The sequence below is a fragment of the Salmo trutta genome, chromosome 2 (assembly GCF_901001165.1).
Source record: "Salmo trutta chromosome 2, fSalTru1.1, whole genome shotgun sequence".
Classification (NCBI taxonomy): domain Eukaryota; kingdom Metazoa; phylum Chordata; class Actinopteri; order Salmoniformes; family Salmonidae; genus Salmo; species Salmo trutta.
The window spans coordinates 59,524,343-59,549,616 of NC_042958.1; the positions used below are offsets into that span (position 1 = coordinate 59,524,343).

The 25,274-nt window shown below is 41.4% G+C and overlaps 1 protein-coding gene across 1 annotated transcript in view; it reads right to left on the reverse strand.

Moving 5' to 3' along the window:
- The window catches only part of LOC115159185 (angiotensin-converting enzyme), a 44,894-nt gene extending 20,816 nt beyond the window's left edge, over nt 1-24,078 (reverse strand). The window contains exons 1-13 of the mRNA XM_029708660.1: nt 23,989-24,078; nt 15,918-16,398; nt 8,177-8,344; nt 7,869-7,956; nt 4,545-4,688; nt 4,221-4,412; nt 3,458-3,555; nt 2,993-3,162; nt 2,655-2,878; nt 1,320-1,464; nt 1,083-1,181; nt 742-864; nt 269-480 (exon numbers count right to left, since the gene is read on the reverse strand). Of these exons, the coding sequence (XP_029564520.1) occupies nt 269-480; nt 742-864; nt 1,083-1,181; nt 1,320-1,464; nt 2,655-2,878; nt 2,993-3,162; nt 3,458-3,555; nt 4,221-4,412; nt 4,545-4,688; nt 7,869-7,956; nt 8,177-8,344; nt 15,918-16,154 (1,900 nt within the window). The 5' untranslated portion in view covers nt 16,155-16,398; nt 23,989-24,078. The remainder of the gene's footprint in view (nt 1-268; nt 481-741; nt 865-1,082; nt 1,182-1,319; nt 1,465-2,654; nt 2,879-2,992; nt 3,163-3,457; nt 3,556-4,220; nt 4,413-4,544; nt 4,689-7,868; nt 7,957-8,176; nt 8,345-15,917; nt 16,399-23,988) is intronic.
- Between the last annotated feature and the right edge of the window lie 1,196 nt (nt 24,079-25,274).

Consider the following 25,274-nt stretch of genomic DNA (forward strand, 5'->3'; position numbering starts at 1 on the left):
TAGTCAGAAAAGGAACATAATGAAAAATTATAAATAAAATGAATTCATAAGTATAAATAAGCGAAAGATTAACGTACAAACAGAACAAAAATTTAGAGATTTAAGACGGGTTTTCCTAAATTTGTCCTGCAATCTTCTAAGCGGAATTTGATATTTTCTTGTTTAAAGTGGATACATTTTTTTTATCCATTTGCCAAGTAGGGGGACAGACTTTCAATGCAAAAGAACCATGTTGAAAATGATTGAAATATCCTATTTACTGGCTCACCAATATCCTCGGGGTAGCCCTCTGGTACAGGTGGAACCCAGTTAAAGTCAGGCCAGCCCAAGGTCTCATTCATTGCTGCATTCTGTTCCTCCAAATATGTGATGATGGGACCAAAGTATTCCATCAGGGAGCTGGCGTCAATCTTGTTTGTCCCGACGGCTTCCTGGAGCACCTGTTCCCAGGGCTTGGATTCTCCGGATTTAAGGACTGTCCTGTAAGTCAACAGACGCAGCTATAGTAAATTGGGCATGACACATTTCCCTAACTTTGTATGGTTTAGCTTTAGCAAGTCTAGGGACAATGCTTTATGATTGATTCATGTAGGGGGAAAATATCACACAGTTCAAATTACGGTCGAAAATGTGAAAAACGATAAACGTATTTCTTAGGGTCATTAAGAGATTCAATGGCCATCTTTTGTGTCTCATCTCCTCACTTGATCAGGTAACACCATAGTGTAACAGTATACATACTCTAACATTTTTCCCGCCTCCTTGGACTGGTAGATGTCACATGTGTGCAGGGGTCCTGTCTGATTGGCTGCCTGACACAGCTTCTTGTGGAACTGGAACTGCAGAATGAAGCTCACAAAGTACCTGCAGGAGAGAAAACGACACAGTTAATCAAACATGTTGTCAATTTGATGGCGTTTGAGGATCGATTTTTGTATTAATGTGTATTTGTAATATTAATAGTCCCTCAGTGGTTTTTATTCTTAAAGTGTATGTTGAGAAATGACTATCCATCGTCCAAAATAATACTGCTGTATATGGATCTGAGGGAAAAAGTGAGATGGTTTGAAAGAGAATTCTACCTGATGTATGGGGTGTTTCCTGGAATGTGATATTTCGCTCCAGCGTCCATGTGCTCCTCTGTGCGTTTGGTGGGAGGACATATACCCTGGTATTTTGTCCTTGAAAAGTGAACAAGGGAAGGCAAATTGACAGTGTTTTCTGAAACAGTGCATTTTATATAATGAAACTATTATTTTGGATATAAACAATTTCCCTCCACAAACTTTCCTCATGTTAAATATTTTCGTGCCACTCACCTGAGGTGCCACCAGTCTGCGTTGTATCGCTCTGGGGGGGTGCGCCCACTAAACACACTCCATCTCCACTGGTCAATGAGATAGCCAAAGGGAAGGAAGGCCATCTTCTCCAAAGCCATCTTCAGCAGGTAGTTGATGTCACTCTCTACAATAAACAAGCCAATTAAATCACACACAAAAGAATAACCACAACAATAAGTAACTAAGTACCTTAGTCACTAACATGCTGACCAAACCGGACCCGCGCGTGCGTGCACGATTTTGTTCACCCACACCAGAAGCGTTCAGGACACTCAGGTTGAAATATCAAAACAAGTTCTGAACCAATTATATTAATTTGGGGACAGGTCAAAAAGCATTAAACATTTATGTCATTAAGCTAGCTTGCTGTTGCTAGCTAATTTGTCCCGGTATATAAACATTGGGTTGTTATTTTACCTGAAATGCACAAGGTTTACAGTGTTTTTACTCCGACAATTAAGCCACAGATAAAACAGTAAACCGAATTAGTTTCTCATCATCTCTCCTTCCTTCAGGCTTTTTCTTCTTCTTTGGACTTCATACGGCGGTTGGCAACCAACTTTACAGCATTACTACAACCGAACGGAATTCCTCTTTCAATCACCCACGTGGGTATATGTTCCTAAACACCAATGAGGAGATGAGAGAGGTCGGACTTGCAGCGCGTTGAGCGTCACAAATAGAACCAATTTTTATTTTACCGCCTGACCATGCCGACGCTCGCGAGCAGTGTGGGTGCAATGATTGAATAACATGTATGTCTACATTTATTTTGCAACACGAGCGGTGTGGTCAGCATGTAAGTAACTAACTCAGTTACGTAATAACTTACTTAGGCTACTTACTTTCTTACTACTTACTCATGAATTTTCTTACTTTCCTAATGTGAGAGAGAAATGATGCACTTACCTGATGTTTGATATTAATAGTTAACAGATAGTAAGACATTTCTGTGCTACTAATGCTGTGTTTTGATGGTCTCCACTCTAGCTCCCTGCAGCTAATCTGGGCGTATAAGAACCAGGATTCCTCTGTAAGGTCAGGCTCGGGAGTGTTGGGTCGACCAGCCTCATTATTGCAGAGCACTCATTCCATTCACTTGTGTGTGGTGTGACCTGCTTCTTTTTAATACGTTTTGAATAAAGTCATATCCTGATAGGGGATTGCCCTTGTCTCTCCTCGTTATTAATAAGAATTTCTGTGTCAAATTTACTTACTTACTTGGAAACACTGTACTTACAAACCACAAAAGGAAATTGTTTTATGGATTGTGTATATACTTCAAAACAAAGCAGCGAATAAATTGGAGCATACCGTTGTCATTGGTCGCGTTAGACAATAGGCCAATGCTGGACAGATGCTTAGGTGTGGACACAGAGAGGGACATGACATCACCAATGGCCTCGTGGAAGCCTGGGTTAGCACCGCGGCGGAAGCTTATAGGTTGTTCCTTGTACTGCAGGTAATATTCAACATGGCCCATCTCGTGGTGCACTGTGAAAAGCTGCTGCATGTTGACTGTGGTGCACTGTTTGATCCTGAATGTAAGGAAACATCACATATGAAGACACTGGAACCTTCTTTCGCATCCCCTCCCTCTCTTTTCTCCACTCCTTGAGTTCATTTCCATAACTACATTTCCACTTGCTCACCTGAAGTCCTTTCTATTGTAGAAGTCCCAGGCAGATGCATGACACACCACCTCCCGACCTTCTGGCTTCTCCAACATAGACTTGTCCCAGAAATCTTGGGGCATTTTGATGAGGCCGAGGGAGGTGAAAAACTCCTCAGCCACCCGGAACATGTGAGTAGCATTCCAGTTCTATGAGGGAAATCGTTGTATTTCAGGTATATAGGGCCAAGCTAATGTTAACAGACTTCCAATGGACGAACTTTGACTTTTACCTGAGTTAAAGTGATTAGAAATAATTTGGTAAAAGTGATTTCAACTAGGCTAGATAAGTTTTGGCTTTTATTTTTAACAAACACTGAGTTTTTGGATGTAGTTTTTTCCTATACAGTAATGTAATTCCTTAACTTTCAACTCACAATTTCTCACTGTTCTACATGTAAACTGATCTACAGTAATAACAAAATCTCAAATTTCACCAGCTTACTTTGGCCACCATTTCATCGGTCACGTCCACATTGGGTTTCCCGGGGAAGGGGATCATCATGCCATAGATGTTATTCCAGGTTTGCGACCACATGTTTCCTGAGGAAATGAAGCCCAGGCACTTAGCATTAGCCAGAGGCTTGATAAATCTACTGGTTGAGCCTTCCTATTCACAGACACTGAGCAAATACCGCTAATGCATTATAGCTAGCAGCGGGGTTTCCTGGTGCATGTTTATGTTTGTCATGAATTTTGCCCTGGAGGCAGAACTGAGAGATTTCCGCTAGATGGGCCAGCTGCAAAGTAAAATTGTCTGTAAAAAATTGCTTTTTGGTCTTCACTTTAGGTTAGGGTTAGCACTAGCAGTGTGGTTAAGGTTAGGCATTAGGGTTAGCAGTGTGGTTAATGTTAGGGTTAGGTTTAAAATCAGATTTTATGACTTTGTGGCTGTGCCAGCTAGTGACCACTCTGCAGAGCTGCCTCCAGGGCAAGATTCATGGCAATTTAATGCCAACCTGCTTTCCTGACACCGTCCCTTGATCAGGAAACCTCGGGGCCCGTTCTAAACTACTGAGTGGCTGACAGTAACGTCTATTATAGGGCCCAGGTCAGGGTCAAGTAATAATGAAAAACTCAGGGCCCTAGCTAAAGCGAATGCTAAGCTACGATGGACTGAGTTAAAGTTTGAAAAATGGCTGATAAATCAGTGACTGGACATCGTGCATTGGCTATAAGTTAACACAGACATTTAAAGGTAAACTCACCTAGCAGGTGAGCAGGGATAGGTCCTTTAAGATTGATGTATTTCGGTCCGTAATGGTCGTAGAGCTTGCGGCGCACAAAGGCGTGAAGATTCCGGTAGAGCGGCTGCACCTGTTTGTAAATAGCCTCCAGGTCATTCTCAAAAGTCTTTGACTCGTACCACGAACGCCAGTATGCTCCCGTGTCATCGAAACCTATAGAGGACATAACCATAATGTTTATCTCCTCTCTTTCACTACAGCTATGGCCATAACTTACAATGCCTGTGAAATACTGTATGTTAGAAATAGTGACACACATATGTAAGGTGAACGTGACATTCTTACCATCAGTTTTATAGGCCTTGTTGCTAAGCTCCACAAACTTTGGATACTCTGCCCTGAGTGGCACACCCGATGCATTGTGCCAACCCTCCCAAGCATACAGCAGTGTCTTATAGCTCCGTGAGTTGGCCAAGATCTCTGTCAGCTCTGTGGAGCCAAAGTCAGACGCCCTCAGTTACAGAATACAGAAACTGCTAGAGCACATAGGGGACTACTGGTTTTCCAAACGTTGCCCACGAAAAGAGAAGAATAGTTTTAACTCTCCTAAAACAATGAGGCATTTAAGTGTTCAGATGACTTCCTCATCTCCTCTCCGTGTGACAGGTGCGTTACAGATACATCTTCTAAGAGATCAGCCTTGAGTTATGATGACGCAACAGCAGCAGAGTGGCCAAAAAACAACACATATGCCTTCAGAAAGTATTCACACACTTTTTGCACATTAGGTGTTACAGCCTGAAGTTAAAAATGGATTCAATTGAGATTTTGTGTGACTGATCTACATTTTACACACACAACCCCATAATGTCAATGTGGAAGTATTCACAAGTATTTCAAAAATTAAGTATTCAACCTCTTTGTTCAGGAGTAAAAATGTGCTTAACAATTCACATAATAAGTTGCATGGACTCATTCTGTGTTCAATAATAGTGGTTAACATACTTTTTGAATGACTACCCCATCTCTGTACCCCACACATACAGTTAATTGTAAGGTCTCTCAATCGACCAGGGAGGTTTCAATGCCTTCCAAAGAAGGGCACCGATTGGTAGATGTGTAAAAATATATATTTTAAAAAGTAGACATTGAATATCCCTTTGAGCATTGTGAAGATATTAAGTAGGTTTTGGATTGTGTATCAATCCACCCAGTCACTACAAAGATACAGGCATCCTTCCTAACGCAGTTGCCGGAGAGGAAGGAAACTGCTCAGGGATTTCACCATGAGGCCAATGGTGATTTTAAAACAGTTAAATAGTTTAATGATTCTAATATGAGAACTGAGGATGGATCAACAACATTGTAATTACTTCACAATACTAACCTAAATGACAAAGTGGAAAGAAGGAAGCTTGTACAGAATAGAAAATATTCCATAACATGCATCTGTTTTGCAACAAGGCACTTAATTAATGTGGCAAAGAAATTAACTTTTTGTCCTGAATTCAAAGCGTTATGTTTGGGGCAAATCACTGAGTACCACTTTTCATATTTTCAAGCATGGTGGGGGCTGCATCATGTTATGGGTATGCTTGTCTTCGGCAAGGGAGATTTTTGGGATCAAAATAAACGGAATACAGCTAAGCACAGACTAAATCCTAGAGGAAAACCTGGTTCAGTCTGCTTTCCAACAGACACTTGGAAACAAATTCACCTTTCAGCAGGACAATAATCTAAAATCTCAAGGCCAAATCTACACTGGAGTTGCTTACCAAGACGACATTGAATGTTTCAGAGTGGCCAAGTTACAGTTTTGACTTGAAATCGTCTTGAAAATCTATGGCAAGGCTTGAAAATGGCTTTCTAGCAATGATCAACAACAAACTTGACAGAGCTTGAAGAATTGTAAAATTAATAAATGGGCAAATATTGTACAATCCAGGTGTGCAAAGCTCTTAGTGACTTACCCAAAAGGTGTTTCTAACATGTATTGTCTCAGGGGGTGAATACTTATCTAATCATATATTAGTGTTTTACTTTTTATAAATGTTAGACGTTTTCTTCCACTTTGACATTCAATTATTTTGTGTACTGTAGAACTTTGGCCAAAAGTTAATTAAATCCATTTTAATCCCCCTTTGTAGCACAAAATGTGGAAGAAGTCAAGGGGTGTGAATACTTTCTGAAGGCACTGTATTTTACAGGCTGAGCATAGGAAGTGAAGGTAAGGAAAGTTGAAGGCCACTGAACAAAGTGAGTTTGGGGGGGGGGAGAGCAATGGCTGGGGTCCCTGTTTGTTATTATAATACAACCCAAAGTGTTGTTTTGCGACGCGCAACACCAGTCAGATTCTTTAGTTACCCTGGACCACATAATGTTTACATTAGTAGATTGTGAAATGAGGGATCATCTGGGGTGGAAGTGGACTCTCATTTTGGAGTGTAAACACATTAGCAGAAACCATTTCCATGAACTGGTTTGAAATGTATATTAGTGTCATAATCTTCGTTGTCTGAAGAGGAGAAATCATCGGACCAATATGCAGCGGGTATATTGCTCATCTTCGTATTTATCGAAGGTAACACACTTAAACAAAATAACGATGATAACAGTCCAGTAAGGTGCACAGACTAAACCTGAAACAACCACCCACAAACACAAGTGAAAACAAACACACTTAAATATGGCCTCCAATCAGCGATAACAAACAGCTGCCTCTGATTGGAGGTCATTTACAAAACTAACAGACATAGAAAAACTAGAAAACCACATAGAAATAGAAAGCATAGAACATAAACCAAAAACCCCGAAACACACTAAACAAACACCCCTGCCACGCCCTGACCAAACTACAATAACAAAATAACCCCTTATACTAGTCAGGAAGTGACAATTAGGGTGTCAAAAGGTACACAGTGTACCAGGCCTGTAAGAGCATTTTTGTTGATGTTTGATTTACGTCCATTACACTGTATAACATTGGTCAATTACTTACAGTAAGTGCAAAAGGGATTGTTTGGGTGCATTACTGAATTTTGCATGGAAATGGCTCTCACACAATCTTCTTTTGGCAATCATGATAGTTCACAATTAGTTTTTGGGCGGGCACAGCACACAGGCCAGGGTTTAAACCAACATTTAGATAATTGGGAATGACTGATGAAGTTGACGTGCTCTGCACTGTAGTCTGATGACAAGTAGCAGGATGTTTCAACATTCCTAAAGAGCTGAAATTGAACCACTTCGCCCAGAGACCTCTTCAAAGTAATTGCCCTCATGCTGTTGCTTTTTCTAACTTGATTTAATATTTACCGCTTCTCTTTTCTTTCTTTTTTTGTACAACTATACCCCTCTTTGTTACTCCTTGTTAAGATGTTCCTCTAATTTAAACAACAACAAAAAAAATGTTTTACTAGTACTTTTGTAGTTCTGAAAGCAGCACTCACTAGCCAAAAGTATAGTCTGTCTCTGTCGCTCACACATGTAAGTCATTGCTAATTGTCATTGCTAATTGAGGTAAGACAGTAATTCTGCTCATAGATTATGCATGTAAGAACTACACATGGACACATCCAGCCCAAAGCGGGAGGTTTAAAAAATACTTTCTTAGTCGCCAAAGTACCAGAGCATATCTTTAAGTGTAAATACATGAAGACAGCCACTCACCTGGCTCAATAGACCAGCATTCATTAGTCTTTGGACACACTTTGGCGGTAGAGTATATTTCAGACATCTTGCTTAGTATGACGTTGTACTGGGGAAATAAGGAGATTGTGAAAAGACTCAATTACTCTCTGACTTCATTCAGACCTTGCTGATGCCGTCCTTCAACAGCTGAAATAAACGTATTAGGTTTTATAAAATCTGCTACAGATATTCTGACATTTCAGTATCACATTATACACCACATCTGAGTCTGACTCAAAGCTTGTGATAACGCTCCTCTGATAAGATGTAGACAATAGGAGACTGACCTCATTTCTTTCTCCTGCAGGTAGGTTAGCCGCTCCCAGGATGTTGATCTTCTTGAGAAGCCTCTGAAGAGTCGTGTTGAAGGTGGCCAACACAGTAGGAGAGAAATTATCTTTGACCTTCTTCCCCCAGGCTTCTGTGAAGGCCTGCTTCATCCCATCAGATTCCACCTGTAGACACAGACCGGTGATCAGGTTATATAATCTAGCTAACCAGCAGCCCTCGCTTCACAGCATCCCGTATTTTAGGCAAAGTAGCACACGTAACTAGTAGTCACAGTCCAAGGTGAAAATAGTACACACATTGGCATCCAATCACTTGGGACATTGATATATTTTGTTCAGAAACAAATAATAACCCTACCAAAACTACTTACCAGAAACAAGGAACCCATTAACTGTAGTTGCCCTTTTTATATAATGGCCACTCACACAATCATTTTCCTACTGTATTTTTCTTATTCCCTACTTCTGGTCTAGTGTTGTTAGACTGATTGCACCAATCACAGGCAAAGGCCCACAGCATATTGAATGTTAATGGGGATCATGACAATTAGCTGTGGGGCCAGAAGGCCCTCTTTGTGGCAACAGTTAAAGCACAGGGGTTGAGTGGGAGTACAAAGCTAGAGAACCCTGACCGCTGGATCAAAAAAACAGTGCCTAATACATAAGTGGAGACGACTACTGAACTGGGAAAGCACCATCGCTCACAGTTCAAGGATGGCATACAGACATGATATTGTTCTCTTGCTCTTACTACTGTATTATAACGATGATACATGGGTGACACTGGAAGGCAAGGCCGCTCAGAACATCACACACAGTACATAACATGTTATCCTTTCAGTTCTGACACTGACCGAAGCACATTGAAGATGCATCAAAGGGTTGAGAAGCTCTAGCTAAGCCGCCTCAGTTCACCTTAGCTTCCTGCTTCTGACACCTGATGTTTTACCAATACTGCCAAAAACTAGACTGTCACAAACATATTAGAGTTGTTTTTATTATCAGTTTAGGGTGTTTTTACAGTATAGTGAACTTCTCACCAGCAACACAGGGTGTATGCTAACCTCAAGATGGCACACAGTCGCACATGCTAACACGGATGCATTACAATGTTTCCCTTATTGTGAACATGCCACCAGCTACAGTAGTTTGTGGTTTCTGAATACTCTATTATCACATTTGGGGAAAACACAAAGCAACTCCTTTCCCTCCTGAGTGTTTGTTCCTAAACTGAGTAGACTGGCCTTAGTAAACTGGCCTTTGTGTACTTTTGGGTGCTCTCAATGCATTGTTAATTTAACCCATTTGAGTACCCTTGTTTTTTTTGTGCTATTAAAAAATAAATCACCTATTGAAAACCTACTAGTGCCCAAGCTGCCTTTCTCACTTTGTGTTTTCCTACAGGGAATCTGTCTACATCCACTGTGTTAGGGGTTGAAGAAGCTCCAGTCCAGTAGTTGTGTTATCTTAACCACAGAGCAAAGAGTCACTGTCAGGACACTGACTACACTGGGGCTGTCTGCAGTCACAGCCCAGGACATAGACATCCTGTCAGGAAAGTAGCTTCTGTTACTGTGATGTTTTCATTGAGGTCCAGCTTATCTGATGTGTATCTAACACCACTGATTAACAATGGGCTGAACGGAAAACTGGTAAGTGTTGAGGCCTTAACTCTGACCTTTCTCCTCCCTCTTTCTCTCTCTCTTAACCTCGGTTTTGCTGCCCCACACCCAACTATATTTCTATCTTTCTCTATAGGATAATAAAGATAAGGTGAAAAGCTGTTGACTGCCCTCCTCTCTCTCTCAAGGCCGTTGAATGTGTTCACTCTCTTATGAAAGTTTTCCTCCAATTCAAAGGCCCCGACTGTATAGTGTATCCAACAAACAGGTGATGTCCTGAGGCCATTTGGCAACGTTTCCACCAGGTACCTTAACGGTTTTGGCACTACGTTATCCCTCTGACATTCTGAGAACGTTTTAAAAACATTGCATAATGGTTCCAAGGAAACGTTATGAAAGGGATCTTTGTCTAGTTCCTTGTAAGTTCCCAGGACATCATAGAGGACTGTCAGGACCTTTTTGTAGAACATTCTCAGGAAGTTTACATTTTACTAGTCCTTAGGACGTCGCGTGAAGTTGGGAACGTTCTCTGGGGGACCTTTTTCTAGTTCCCTTTTGGTCCCTTGGACGTCCCCAAGGATGTTTTTAGGACATTCTTGTTACATTGTGTTATTGTCCCATGAAGCTCCCCTGATTGTCTCGGGTGTCCCAAACCATTATAAGTAAAGTAATGAAATGGTATCAGGGTTGTAAGGTATTACGCTGTTTAGCTAAAATAGTGTAAAGATATTGAATCAATGACAATATGATTACATTTGAAATAATCAATTAGTACTGACTATGTACCCCAATATGATTTAGGGTATGCTGATCTTTCTGCTGCGCACAAAGTCCTACCTATAATAAATATCTACACTTAACAAAAGAATGCCACCTGCGCTGCTATTTAAATTATCAGTTAATCTGACTATTCTCTCATTGATTTAATTTACTTATTTCAACAATTTGAGTTTTAGTATACTTGCCTAATGATGTTGGGCCATATTATTCTGTTTTAATGTTACTCCTGAATCACTATGTAAATAGAATAGTTTGCATTCCGTGTATTTTTAACAGAGTTGAGATTTACTTTGAAGTGCAAAGTGTAGGAATTGGCCTATAGGTGACATCAGTCATTGATACAGACATGGTGGCGTAGCAGCCAAGAGGTTGTGAGGACATGTTAAATAATAACTACTGTAGGAATAAACTGTCATTTATGCCAATTTGGTCAAATATGTAAGTTAAAAAAAAACTGTTTGTGAAAAGCACTGTTTGGGACCTTGACACAACAACCCAAGATCGTCCTTAAAACATCCTCGGGGACGTCCCCAGAACAGACCGGGAACTAGACAAAACCATTTTGTGACGTCCCGGGGACATCCTAACTACTCATTATTGTTTGCAGGGTAGTGTCATTGCACAAAGGGCCCAAGGGTTCACTCTTGTTAAGCCTCTTGTCAATATAAAGTTAATTTGTAAAGCGGGGAATGGGGAGGGAAAGATTTCCTTTCACGCGTCAGTCAAATGTTCCCATCCAATTTTAGATTTGGATTCAGAAAAACTAGGAACGGCAGTCAATTTCAAGTGGCACTCTCAGTGTTAGGCTAAATTAAGTATCCATTTTTCTCAGAAAATCTGCATCCTCACTTTGTATGATTTCAGATTTTCTGAGAACCCCGTACGAATGCTGCACTCAAACGTGCTCTATGAACGGTAAAGAAGCCTCTTTGAAAGCAGAACACCATGGATTTGGTACCTGCTTTGACAGCTGTGGGTGCATACGTTTCATGTAATTTTTGGGTAGTTGATATTCCATCGGCGTTTCAAAGTAACTGATGGTTGCCCAAAACCAGCGGTGCTCTTTGAGAGTTTAATTTTCAGAGCCTAATTGAGATTTGTCCGGAGGGTTAATATATCTGCTGTTTGATCCTTTGCTCTCCTCGGCATGGGCTAATTTGCACTGAGATGAAATAACGTGTTCTGAGACTGCGAGGTTATCATAGGTGTGTGTGCATGCGTGCGTCCCTACGTGTGTCCACATAGAGATGCGGGGGGATATATCTAACCTAATTCAACTACCTACCATGCTTTACTATGGAACAGTATAAGAGTACATTTCGCCTCAGATTCAGAACATCAGCTTAATCCACTAGGACAAAGCTCATGTCTGAGACAAGGACTGAGACAAAGATGAACTCAGTGACGTGGTAATCCCAGCCCAAGTTGAATGGAATGCTGGGGTTAACTCTTCAGTACATCCCCCCGCCAGTCAATGTGACGGTCATGCCAATTCAGTGTCGGGGCCTGTGGGGAGGAGACTCGGAGAGAGACCTGGCAGGCTCCCCTCTGCCTGCCAGATCTTATAGAACGCAAAGCCCCTGATTCCCTTTGATCCCATCTTTGATGTGTAAGGAATAATAGCGCTCATAACTGGCAACCTACCAGTCAGGCCAGAGCTTGCTTTTCTTTCACCTCACATCCTCGGCTCACTGTTGGATAGAGGAAAGCAGCGGGCATTGTGTAAGTTGACCCCGGTGACACCGGCTGGGTTCTGGAGAGGTTACACCTGTTGTGACCAACATGTGGTGGAGCCATCGTTCCATTCTAAGCCTGGCTAGTGGAGGAAAACCCTGTTGAGACAGCCGTCTGGCTAGGGAGAATAACTCTGAGGCACAGACGCTCAATGCCTGGTGTTTTGTGTGTGCTTTTATCTCTCAGAGCTACAGAATACTGCCTCACACCTCTGCAGTTTTATTGATCCCTCCAAATGCCTGGATGGCTCTACTTTTTCTCATTTTTTAGTCTCCAGCAAACATAACCAGCCCATACGATCATGCAAATGTTCTCCTGCTAGCATATGGTGAGATGGGAGGAGCAGTAAAAGATAAGCTGGTGGCAGTAGCATGCAAATGTCTCATTACTCCACTCTGAAAAGTCCCATTTAAACCGCGCTACAGTCTTTTATTGTTTATCTTAGGAAATCCATGTTATAAAATGTCAAGTGCATCAACCTGTGAAATTGCATTTTGCACAATGCTTGGAAAATAAGCAGGCTTCTGAACTTAATAAAAATAACTTGGCCAATTCTCCCCTCTCCACACACACCACACCCCCCTCGGGCATCATTCAAGACTCGGAGACGCTCGAACCACATGTGTTTGGGTCCTTTTGATGATTTCAGAAAACACACAAGCCGAGTTGGCAGAAATGGGAGGAACTGAGCATATCATTTTGGATGAGGATGAATAGTGTTGGTTGTAAAGCCGTGCGGGGCTCAACCCAACAAACATCCCTCTATGGGTGCTGTTGTCATACAAGGAACCAGTCCGGCCCTGGCAAACACAACTCAGTAACACTTTACAGTACCCCGATAAAGCCTTTTTTTACCAGGTATACAACATTCACAAAGCCTTTTATGAATGCCTACATAAGGGAGGATACAATAAAGTGTTACTTTAAGGGTGGATGGTAGGCCCCTTACTTGCCCTGAATGGTTCAGGCTGTCTGGCTGGTGTTGGTTAGCAAGGAGAGGCAGGAAGTAGAATATCCAGTGCATGTTTTTTATTTTAAGGGGATAATTCACCCAAATTACAAAATGGCTCGTTGGTTTCCTTACACTGTAAGCAGTCTATGTACAAGGTATGACAGCAATCCATCCATTGGTTTAGTTTCCCTGGCAGTGGCTGGAACTGTGGCACAAATCCCATTCAAGCCATGGGACTGATATTAGGATTTTTCGCGCATAATGTTCAAATCATCTATAAGTGACATTGGTAAGCTTCACAATACATTGGAGATCATTTCGGATGATTTGAACGTGATGCACGAAAAATGTAAATATCAGTCTGATTACTTGAATGGGATTTGTGCCACAAATGCTAAAACGTTAGCATTTGGAAACAATGCCAGGGAAACTAGACCAAATCATGGTTTTCGGTCATACCTTGTCCATAGACTGCTTACAGGGTAAGGAAGCCAATGTGTAATTTTCTCTTTAAGGCTCTTGGAGCAAGTGCAGGTATTTACAAAAGGTACAACTCATCCAACAAGATGCTGGACCAGGCTCAAAGTAAAGTAATGCAACTGATAGAAACTAGTCAAAAGAAGATAAAGACTGACAATCGATCAGTCGTGACTAGCCCTAGGACTCACAGCAGAGACAGATGGACATTTTGAATTCAATCTCTCATAAAGCTCTACACCTGAGCATTTATACTCTCCAGCCACTGGAAACAACAGTTTAACCCATCCAGTGGTGGATGGGTTAATAATAATAATAAAACATTAAAAAAAAAGTTATATTCCTTTCTATTTTATTCACTTGAAAGAAAGCCTGTCCTTTTAAGAGTGACTGATGTTACAGCTAGCGCAAGCTAGCAGTGTTAATTAGCCTTACTCCCAAATTCAGTTTGCCACCTGTGGCTATGCAGAGAATCTCTGGTTTGCTAACATTATTATTCTCTGTTTTATCCGTTACTGTGTGTGAATGCAAGAACTGTGAGTACATCATTTGTTTCCTTATGTTTCTTGACGAAGTTGTCAATGTTTTAGTCATATTTTCATCATTGTACAGAATATTATGCTAACTAAGAAACTACTGTTAGCCACATTTTGCCTGTCATCAGACTAGCTTGCTAGCTAAGTTGTAGCCATGTGTATGTTGTTTTTGAGTCATTGGATTGTTATCGCAGAGGATAAATGTTTTCTTGTTTGTGCCTTTATAATAGGCAAGTCAACCCCGTTTTCATGATTTCTGGTAGCTCATCAAAATAAATCACATGTTTTTGGACTCAATCAGCAGTTTTTAGCAGTTTTTTTTCAGCAGTATTTTTTTAACTAAGTAGAATACTATTGGAAATGAATGTTGAAAGTTCTATTCCTAAAACATACTGTAAGTTGAAAATGATGCTGTTGCTGCTTCCCATTGACGTGCAGCAAGCCTGTTCATTCGCCCTGCCTACTTTATTAGAACCCATCAAGCCATAGTATTGATAGTATTCTATTCATTGTTATTTCAGACCACATTTGGATAAATACAGCTTTATTGGACAATCTCACAGCTAAATATTAATCAAGATTAAAGACCAGAAAACTGAAGAGCAGCCTCTCTCCTGTGTCTCCTGAGCACAATCTCCATATATTTGCCTACTCACACCAGTGATAGTTCCCTGAGGTTCTCACACACCATCATAATATTGGAGTGATTCAAGGCTGCAAGTTCATTTGCAGTGTGACCAACTAAGAAATCCTATCAGATTTTGGACCCAGTCCTATTGGACTCCTATGGGATTCTAACCTATAGAATTGTATTTTATAGGATTCCAATAATTATAATCCGATATAAATCTGACAGCATTTTCTATAGGATTTTTTGACTAGGGTTGAGCCATGGGGTAAGTTAAGCAAATTGAAGTGTTTTCTTCCTAGGCGTAATACAAGGCATTATTACTGGGATATGAGGTAACAGTGCCTGGTCTATGTTAAAAGTGTTTTAAAAAGTACAAAGTGTTAAGCCCGTCTTAAAATGTGATTCAAATACAAACGCGGTTATGAGTGGACATGGTTTTAAAAAGGTAGTGGTAGTATTTATTTCAGTACAGACATTTGTAGGTGGCTTAATTTACCCTGTCCCGCGGCTCAACTTACCCCAAACCCAGGGAAAATTGTGCCAATAGACCACTTTTTGGACAAGCTATGTTTTCAACACTAATGATTACATAAATTCTGATTATTTCCAGGGATACAAACATCCTAAAATATGTAGATATCTTCGTTAGAAATAATAATATTTCCCTTGACTGAGTAATGCTGAATGCAAAAAAATGGCTCAACTTACCCCACTCTCCCCTAGGGTTATTTATCTTCAATGTTCAGGAACGATTTAGTTTAGATTACATAGGTATAACCTACTCAACCAAAATGAATGTTTGGTGAGGTGACCAAGCAATTATATCAACATGTATACTGTGTAATGCGACTAGTGAGGAAGCACAGTTAGCTTTCTCACAGTTACTCACAACAAACGTGTCCATAGTGGTTAGCTTTGGACTGAAGAGGCCAACAACTAAGTAATTAAACAACTGTCAACATTTCATTCAAACACCTCTGTGTGCTGTGTGGGGGAGGGGTCCTACCTTTTTCTCAGCGTTGTGGGTTGTAATGTTGGTCTGGTATGTCCAGCTGGCCTCTTGGTTTTGGTAGATGACCAGCTCAGCGGCGGTATTGTAGGCAGTGACAAAGTCTTTGGCCCCGGCCTCTGTGGCAGGGAAGGTCCCTGGTCCCCACTCAGGTGGCAGGACAAATTGACAGAGTCCCAAGAGTGGCAGTAGCACAACCACCGCTCCCCAAAGCATTCTGGCCATTCTGGCCATAGAGATAAGTGGAGAAGGCTAAAAATACACTTGTTGCTGTGAGAGTAGAGTAACTAACACCTTCCCAGGGTTTTTCTCATCCAAGTCTCCCTCCTGCTTCTCTTCTCCTACTGCCTCTGTCGGTTCCTCAAATGCTGTGCCGCCACAGCCGGCTCCTTTTTAAGTGGCTAGCAGTCTAACCCAGCCCACACTTTTCTGCAGCCTTCCCCTTTCCACTTTCCAGCACTGCCTGCCTGCACACTTACTAACAGTAGGGGAGAGTGGGGTAAGTTAGACCAAAGGGTTAGTTGAGCCACCCTTTGGGAAGATCTCAATCACATACTCCTCGCATGCTCTCGCCTCCTTCTCAAAACCCATTGGAGGAGAAGGTCAGAGGGAAGGGACCTCTGGTGCTCTCACCCAATGGGTTTTGAGAAGGAGACAAGGAGAGAGGATGCGAGGAGTATGGAATTGAGATCTTCCCCTACTTTCTAGGAAACCATACAATGTTTTCATGTGATTTTTAGGAAGAGGTCATCATGTCATGGAGTCTGTGAAGGAAGAAACCACATGGAAAAAGTTGTTATAGGTTTCATGATGCTTGTAGCTTAACCAAAGTACGTAGATCGTTTTAAGATTGTTTTATACATCAGTTGGGGGTCTCTAAGTTACAATATGAGGTCCTTAACCTAGGATGAAAGTGTATCCTTGTGGCTGTGTGGGCTAATATAGTCAAAATGTTTGCATTGGGGTTGAGCCAATCGCCACCATACCCCATACAAATGATGAGTACATTTTGTCAGTTTTATGCATAGTATTTTTAGATTTCTGCATATGAACTCAATATAGTACTTTTTTTTGTTACATCATGCCCCTTCTATAGAAAAGTAAAACAAGCAGGGATCTAGCCCCCCTTGAGCTTCTTGAGAGCGGTAAGGAAGAAGTCCATTTGAGCAGCAGCAAGGGATGAAAAAAATTTGACTGAATGACACTGAAGAGGTACATTGAGAAAAAAAAAACAATGTGCCTGTGTGAAAGAGAAGCTATGATAGAGTAGCAGAGGCACACAAGGTCTTATCTGATGGAGTCTGAGCTTGCTGAACATATCAAGAATCTTACAAACCAGAATTTTGCGTAGCCTCAAATGCTGAGAACTTACGAATTGGCACATCGAAACAGCATCCCTGTCCCAGACAACTGGTCAAGAAATGGAAATTGAACAGAAAGCTTTATATCTGAAGGTAGGCATACATTTGAGATATACAATATACCACATCCCCATTCCATGAATTCAACTTTGACCTACCAGCACTTACCCCAAGGTGGCTTAACTTTAGCCTGATGACTCCCAGTAAATTATTCCGCTGCTCTTTCATTTGCTCCATACTGAAGTCTGAGAGTGCCGTAATTTAACTAGTTTGTGGTCACGAGGGGTGTTACTGCATTTATTTTCATTGACTGATTTCCTTATATGAAGTGTAACTTAGTAAAGTCTTTGAAATTTTTGCATGTTTCGTTTATATTTTTGTTCAGTGTACTTGTTAGCAGTTTTGGGGAAGCTACTCTGAAAATATAGATGACCAATTACTTCACACTGGAAGAAGTTACGCTACACTAAAGCTACCCTTAAAAAACATTTAGTTTACTTAAAAACCTCTACGGGATCGCCCCCCCCCTCCCCGCGGGATGGTAGAGCTAATGTGCGCTAATGTGATTAGCATGACGTTTTAAGTAACAAGAACATTTCAGCAGAAAGCTTAAATTCTTGTTAATCTAACTGCACTGTCCAATTTACAGTAGCTATAACAGTGAAAAAATAACATTCTATGGTTTGAGGAGAGTGCACAACAACAACAAAATTTATCACGGCAACTGGTTTGCTACATTCACCTCTGAAGGTAAATAATGTACTTACATTCAGTAATCTTTGTCATCCTGTGGATCCCAGAGATGAAATGTAGCATAGTTTTGTTTGATAAAATCCATTTTATATTCAAATGTAGGAACTGGGTTCAACAGTTTGAACCGCTGCGGTGAAAGGTGACAGAGGTAAAGCGATGTTTGTCAGACCATGAGACATCCCGAAAATTGGTCTTCTCACAAACAGTTTGGCCTACACACTATTATGAGCCCTCAATGGAAAGATGAGACTCTCATGAGCACAATGGTGCTCTCCGTTTTGGTCTACAACAAGCGTCTTGGGACACGTCTGAAGTTGGTACAGCCAATCTGCCAACATCTGTCTGTATAGTAGCGTCCGAACAGTGGCCTATACAATAATATGACCCCTCTGTGCAAAGGAGAGACTACAAATATGTACAACTCGGTTTTGCTCTAAGATGCCCACAGGCCTCACAAGACTCGTCTGAAGGTCCCCTGACACCAGTTGAAAAAACGTATGGAAGTATATATGAAGACTGTTTAGTGACAATAATAAGGGGTTAAAAACATGTAAAAAAAAAAAATTCCTGATCTTTCTAATATCTCTCAGATATAGGACAGACACACCAGAACAAACTTCATTAAGATTTCTTTAGGGGGAACTATCTATTGTTCCAAGGCCAAATAAAACAAACTTCAAGATGTCTTAAATCAGAATCATAAAGCTAAATGGTCCTTGGTATGACCTTCATAAAACAATTCCATATAGCTCAGTAGAACCCTTCCCCCGGCTTAGACGGGGCTTAAGCTCTATTTGCACGGGACTAATATTACAAGAGAACGTTGGTTATGTATTTATTACCCAAGAATGTCTGTTATTCTAGAGGACGATTCAGACGGGATTCGTTTTTTCAAAACTGGCCCCTATAATTCTCCTACCTACCTACCTACCTACCTACCTACCTACCTACCTACCTATAAAACTGTCCATTTTATATAAATTGACAGTTATGACGGAAGCCTGGAGGTTTTTTTTCTAGGCGTGAAGACAGGTATTTCAACAGATCTGGGCGATAACTGGCTACACTGATAACTCGACTTTGGTTCCCAAGTTTGTAAACCATTTTAGGAATAGTGTCGCCATAATGTTTGAATTGAGGAAGCGTGATCATAATCATTATGATATTTTAGCGATCTGCAGTTTAAGACGTCCTAAATGCCCCCCAACCTTCAGATGTGAGCTAAACAGCTCACTTGCACTTGATATGCATTTTCAGACTATGAATGAGAAAGTGAACTTGTCATTTCCAAATGTTTAGCTCAGTTGTGTACTGCTTTGTGATCTATTAACAGCAAGGGTTACATTAAATAGGTGCAATATTTGTTTTATGATGCATTTGGTGATGTTCAATTAATTTGCACAAAATGTATAAACAAAAGCATACGCTGAGAAAGTTGATACATGTAGGCCCTTCATACTTTACATTTGGAAAGTATTGAGACCACTTTAATCTTTCCACATTTTGTTACGTTACATCCTTGAGATGTTTCTACAACTTGATTGGAGTCCACCTGTGGTAAATTAAATTGATTGGACATGATTTGGAAAGGGACACACCAGTCTATATAAGGTCCCACAGTCGACAGTGCATGTCAGAACAAAAACCAAGCCATGAGTTCGAATGAATTGTCCGTAGAGCTCGGAGACAGGATTTTGTCGAGGCACAGATCTGGGGAAGGGTAGCAAACAATTTCTGCAGAATTGACGTTCCCCAAGAACACAGTGGCCTCCATAATTTTTTAAATGGAAGGAGTTTGGAACCACCTAGACTCTTCTTAGAGCTGGCCGCCCGGCCAAACTGAGCAATTGGGGGAGAAGGGCCTTGGTCAGGGAGGTGACCAAGAACCCGATGGTCACTCTGACAGAGCTCCAAAGTTTCTCTGTGGAGATGGGAGAACCATCCAGAAGGAAAACCATCTCTGCAGCACTCCACCAATCAGGCCTTTATGGTGGAGTGGGCAGACGGAAGCCAATCCTCAGTAAAAGGTAAATGACAACCTGCTTGGAGTTTGCCAAAAGGCACCTAAAGGACTTTCAGACCATGAGAAACATGATTATCTGGTCTGATGAAAACAAGATTGAACTCTTTGGTCTAAATGCCAAGCATCACGTCTGGAGGAAACCTGGCACCATCCCTACTGTGAAGCATGGTGATGGCAGCATGATGCTGTGGGGATGTTTTTCAGCAGCAGGGACTGTGAGACTAGTCAGGATTGAGGGAAAAATTAACAGAGCACAGAGAGATCCTTAATTAAAATCTGCTCCAGAGTGCTCAGGACCTCAGACTGGGGCGAAGGTTCACCTTCCAACAGGACAATGACCCTAAGCACACAGCCTAGACAACACATGAGTGGCTTCGGGACAAGTCTCTGACTGTCCTTGAGTGGCCCAGCCAGGGCCCGGACTTGAACCCGATTGAACATCTTTGGAGAGACCTGAAAATAACTGTGCAGCAACGCTCCCCATCCAACCTGACAGAGCTTGAAAGTATCTGCAGAGAAGAATAGGAGAAACTCCCCAAATACAGGTGTGCCAAGCTTGTAGTGTCATACCCAAGAAGACTCGAGGCTGTAATCGCTGCCAATATGCTTCAACAAAGTACTGAGCAAAGAGTCTGAATACTTACTGTATGTAAATGTAATATTTCAGTTTAAATTATTTATACATTTGCAAAAAATTCTAAAAACCTGTTTTTGCTTTGTCATTATGGGGTATTGTGTGTAGATTGAGGGGGAAAAAACAATTTCATCCATTTAGAATAATGGTGTAACATAACAAAATGTGGAAAAGTCAAGGGGTCTGAATACTTTCCGAATGCACTGTATGTTTCAAGTGAGAATTAGGCAGGTCTGATACCAAAGAAGAAGGCTAAAGTAGGCAAGAATTTCCTATGTTTTATTTTCATTTTGCAAAAATAGTGTGTCGTTCACATGGCAACAAAGTTATTCACTACTGAAAACACAACCAAGATTTGACTTTAAACTACCACCAAGCTACAGCAAAATGTAATTCAATTACTAGTTGAACTACATGAAGTTCACTTCTCCTAAACACTGTTAGAAAGAATACTATATTTCCCTTGACGTAGCGTTGCTGAATGTATAAAAAAATGGCTCAACATACCCCACTCTCCCCCATCTCTTTTTCGTTTTATCTATCCCTTTCCACCCCCCTGTTTTCTTCTCTCCCTCCCACCCTTCTTTCTGTCTCTCTCTTTCTTTCTTCAACGCTTCCTGGTTGGTCAGCAATAGTAATGATTGGAATGGCAAGCACTCGCACCTTTGCCCAGAGCCAAATCCTGCACCGCTTCTGTTGCAGGTAGCTCAATAACCCACTGCACAGCGAGCTCGGGGTCTGTAAGGCACTCCACACACTTCTCGCTCTCTTTTTCTCTATCTCTTCTGCTTCCTCTTTCTCTCTACAGTAAGCTGGGGATGGGAAAAGAGAGAAAAGAGAGGGGGCAGAGGAGGGGGAAAGAGGGAGGGAAGAAAGCAGTGGAGGCTCTTGGGAGGAGGAAGGGGTCTACAGTAGCCTCAACAGCACTGTGTAGAGCAGCACCATGGTGTAGCCGGAGGACAGCTAGTTTGCGTCCTCCTCTGGGTACATTGACTTCAATACAAAACCTAGGAGGCTCATGGTTCTCACCCTCTTCCATAGACTTGAACAGTAATTATGACAACTTCCGGAGGACGTCCTCTAACCTAGCAGAGCTCTTGCAGCATGAACTGACATGTTATCCACCCAAACAAAGAATCAGAGAATGAATCTAGTGCTGAAAGCATAAGCTACAGCTAGCTAGCACTGCAGTGCATAAATTGTGGTGAGTAGTTGACTCAAAGTGAGAGAAAGACAATAGTTTAACAGTTTTTAACAAATAAATTTCTTAAAAAATGAAGGAGAAGCAAGAGAGAGAGCTATATTTTATATTTCACTTTCACTTACTTAGCTAGCAAATGCATCTAGCTAGTTTAGCCTACTCAAACAGAGAGGGATGGTATATTACCTAGCTGGCTATGGCTATCCAACACGGGAACTCTTCCAAGTCAAGGTAAGCTTTTGGTTTGATTAATTCATTACCAACAAGGCCCGTCGGTGTAACTGCTAAACTGCTTCCTAACTGTACACTGCACTGCATGATTGTAGTGGTTTTACTAACGCGTTAGTTCTAGTAGTTATATTGACTTGACATTAGCTAATACGGTGACAAACATGTAGGCTTTGTGTAGTGGTTAAGATATGATGATTTGGCTTGGAAAGATTTTTTCGCCGGGTCACAGACAGCTGATGTTGTGCACTGAACTCCACAAGTGAAGGGAAAAGGTGAGAGGAGGAGAGAGCATAGATGCAAGACGGAATTATCCAACGATCAAAGTGCTCATGCTGTTTGTATGTGGCTGCTAGGAAAGTAGGGGTGTGGAGACATGGCCATACTCATGTTCATAATCGTATCCGTAAATTGACAGTCGATAGTCGGATCAGATGATGCTCATGATCAGAAAAAACTGAAGCGTTTTAACAGGCTTAACTAGATGTTGGCAAAATACCTCCCTGCATGTTCTCACTGCAAAAAAAGCTGCAGATTAGGAGAAGCGCCAAGGGGTGGGTGTGTATGTGAGCTCCTCTGTGTCTGTGTGTCCTCAACTTTCCCTACCCTTGCTCCACCTGTCAATTTCTCCTCTACTTTGAGCCAGGATAGATTGACATGTATATTATGAATATTAACTCTCTGTGTACATTTAAGGGCCAGCCGTGCTGCCCTGTTCTGAGACAATTGTAATATTCCTAAGTCCCTCTTTGTGACACCTGACCACATGACTTGACAGTAGTCCAAGTGCGACAAAACTAAGGACCTGCCTGTAGGATCTGCCTCGTTCATAGCGTTCTTAAGAAGGTAGAGAGCACTTTATTATGGACAGACCTCCTCCCATTTTAGCTACTGTTGCATCAGTTTGTTTTGACCATGATAGTTTACAATCCAGGTTTAATCCAAACAGTTAGGTTCTGTTTGAGGGATTGGTATACATATATGTAGCTTACCGCTCTCACTGCTTATATGCAATTGTATGTATTGATGCTTTGCTTGGACAGTGAGCTACCCTGAAGGAGCAGAGCCTATATCACAAGACTTGAATTATTCATTTGTTAATAAATGGTTAAACATTTCTATGTGGTGTTTCCTTTCTGAAGTATTGTAAGATGAGAAGTGTCTGCAACTAGTCAGCCTCAACCACCTTTAGATTTTTCTTGAAGGTAGGGTTACTTTGAAAAATGTATTGTTATAGCATGAACATTTGCAAACCCCCTGCACTTGGGAAACATAACCCCCTGCAGGACTTTCACTGCACCAAATACCCTAGGTACAGACTCATAATTATCCTTACACCTCTGAAGACACTAACCACTTCTATGCCAGTCGGAAGAACTTAAGTGTTTTATCTCTGAACCCTCAAATTGGTTTCTCCACCTGTTGGATAAGGGGAACCATGGGGTGTTAACAACACTCGATGGAGACGAGAGATCCTGACTGCCAATGTGTCCAGCCAGAGACATGCCATTAAGTTATCCTGACATTCACACCTCACAATTGTTACATCCTGCCCCCCCTCACCTCTCCCTTTCTCACAGCCCCAATCAATGAGAGAAGAAATAGACAAGATGGTGGTGTACACATTGTTGGATTACTTCATGGAGCAAAAAATATATATTTTAATAACAAAGCATACGTTCAAACTGATCCCTGCAACTGGACAAGGACATTTTATGAGACTCCTGTTTATCTGTACTACACCTAACAGTACCTAACCTGTAACTACCAGTATAATGGATACCAGTTCGGGGGGGGGGGGTTAAATCACATTATCTGGTGTTACAATCTGTAGCAAAGTCAGTCCATGTCTCTATGAAACAATTCACCTTCAAAATCTGCCATGCTTCACTCTCCGTCTGTGTCTCTGTGTCTGTAATCTCAGCCGACTGACCAGTAGACCCAGTACGCGGGTGTTGTGCGGTCTGTTCTTCCTGAGACATGACGAAGAACCAACATTAAATTACATTTATGCATGATATTCGCACACCTATTTCATGTAACATATTTCAGAATGCTAAGAACCATCATACAGCAACAACCAACCCTGATTTCTTGGTTGGACTTTTTCCCCCCAAAACAAATTTGGCCTCACTTTTCGTGCGGCTTATATTTGTCCTGCTTGCCAGCATTAATGTGTAGATACCTTACTGCCCACTATTAAAACAGAAAAGACCATCATTACATTACCAAATTAACAGGACTCAAATATTAAACGTTAGCTACCACCAATGTGCAAGTTGTAAAAGTAAACATTGAACTTATGGGTAGCTCATTCTGTCTTGCTCGACAAACACCCCTTTCCGGTGCAGTCGCTGGAGGAGTGCTGTGCTGTAGCTGCTGCTATTGTTGTTGGAATAGTTGAGCTACTTGTGTCATCAGCCTGGCCACGAGTTGTTGGAAATACATGCCCTCGTTTGGTGATGCATCGTTCCCTCGCACTGAAATAATCATGGCAGGCCCGCGGGTCCCACAAACCTATTGTATCAATAAAAAAAATAAACAGTCAATATTGCCGCTTGTCTCCTTTGTTGTATTTTACCAGGTTTGGTTAGCTAACTTTAGCTAGCTAACATTAGGTAGCTAGCTACCAAACTATCTATTCTTCAACGTTGGGTAGCTAACGTTAGCCAACTAACCTTTGGTAGCTAGCTAGTTAGCTAACTTTGCTTGCCAGCAAAGTGTCACGTCCTGACCAGCAGAGGGAGTAATTGTATTATATTTGGTCAGGACGTGGCAGAGGGGTATTTGTTTCATATAGTTCGGGTTGTGTGTGTTATTTAAGGGGTGTTTGGTTTATGTAGTCTGGGGTTTGAGTAATTGTTCTAGTGTTGGTTTTCTATGGTTTTCTAGTCTGTCTATTTCTGTGTGGTTTGTGTGGCTCCCGATCAGGAACAGCTGTACATCGTTGTTCCTGATTGGGAGTCATATATTAGATGCTTGTTTTCACCTGGGGATTTGTGGGTAGTTGTCTTTAGCACTGCTGTTGTAAGTATAGCCTGTTAAACTGTCTTCTGTCGTTCTTTTGTTTATTGGTTTTCCCATGTTCACATTTATTTAATAAATTATTATGATGAGCACGCAACCCGCTGCGCCTTGGTCCTCTCTACACAAC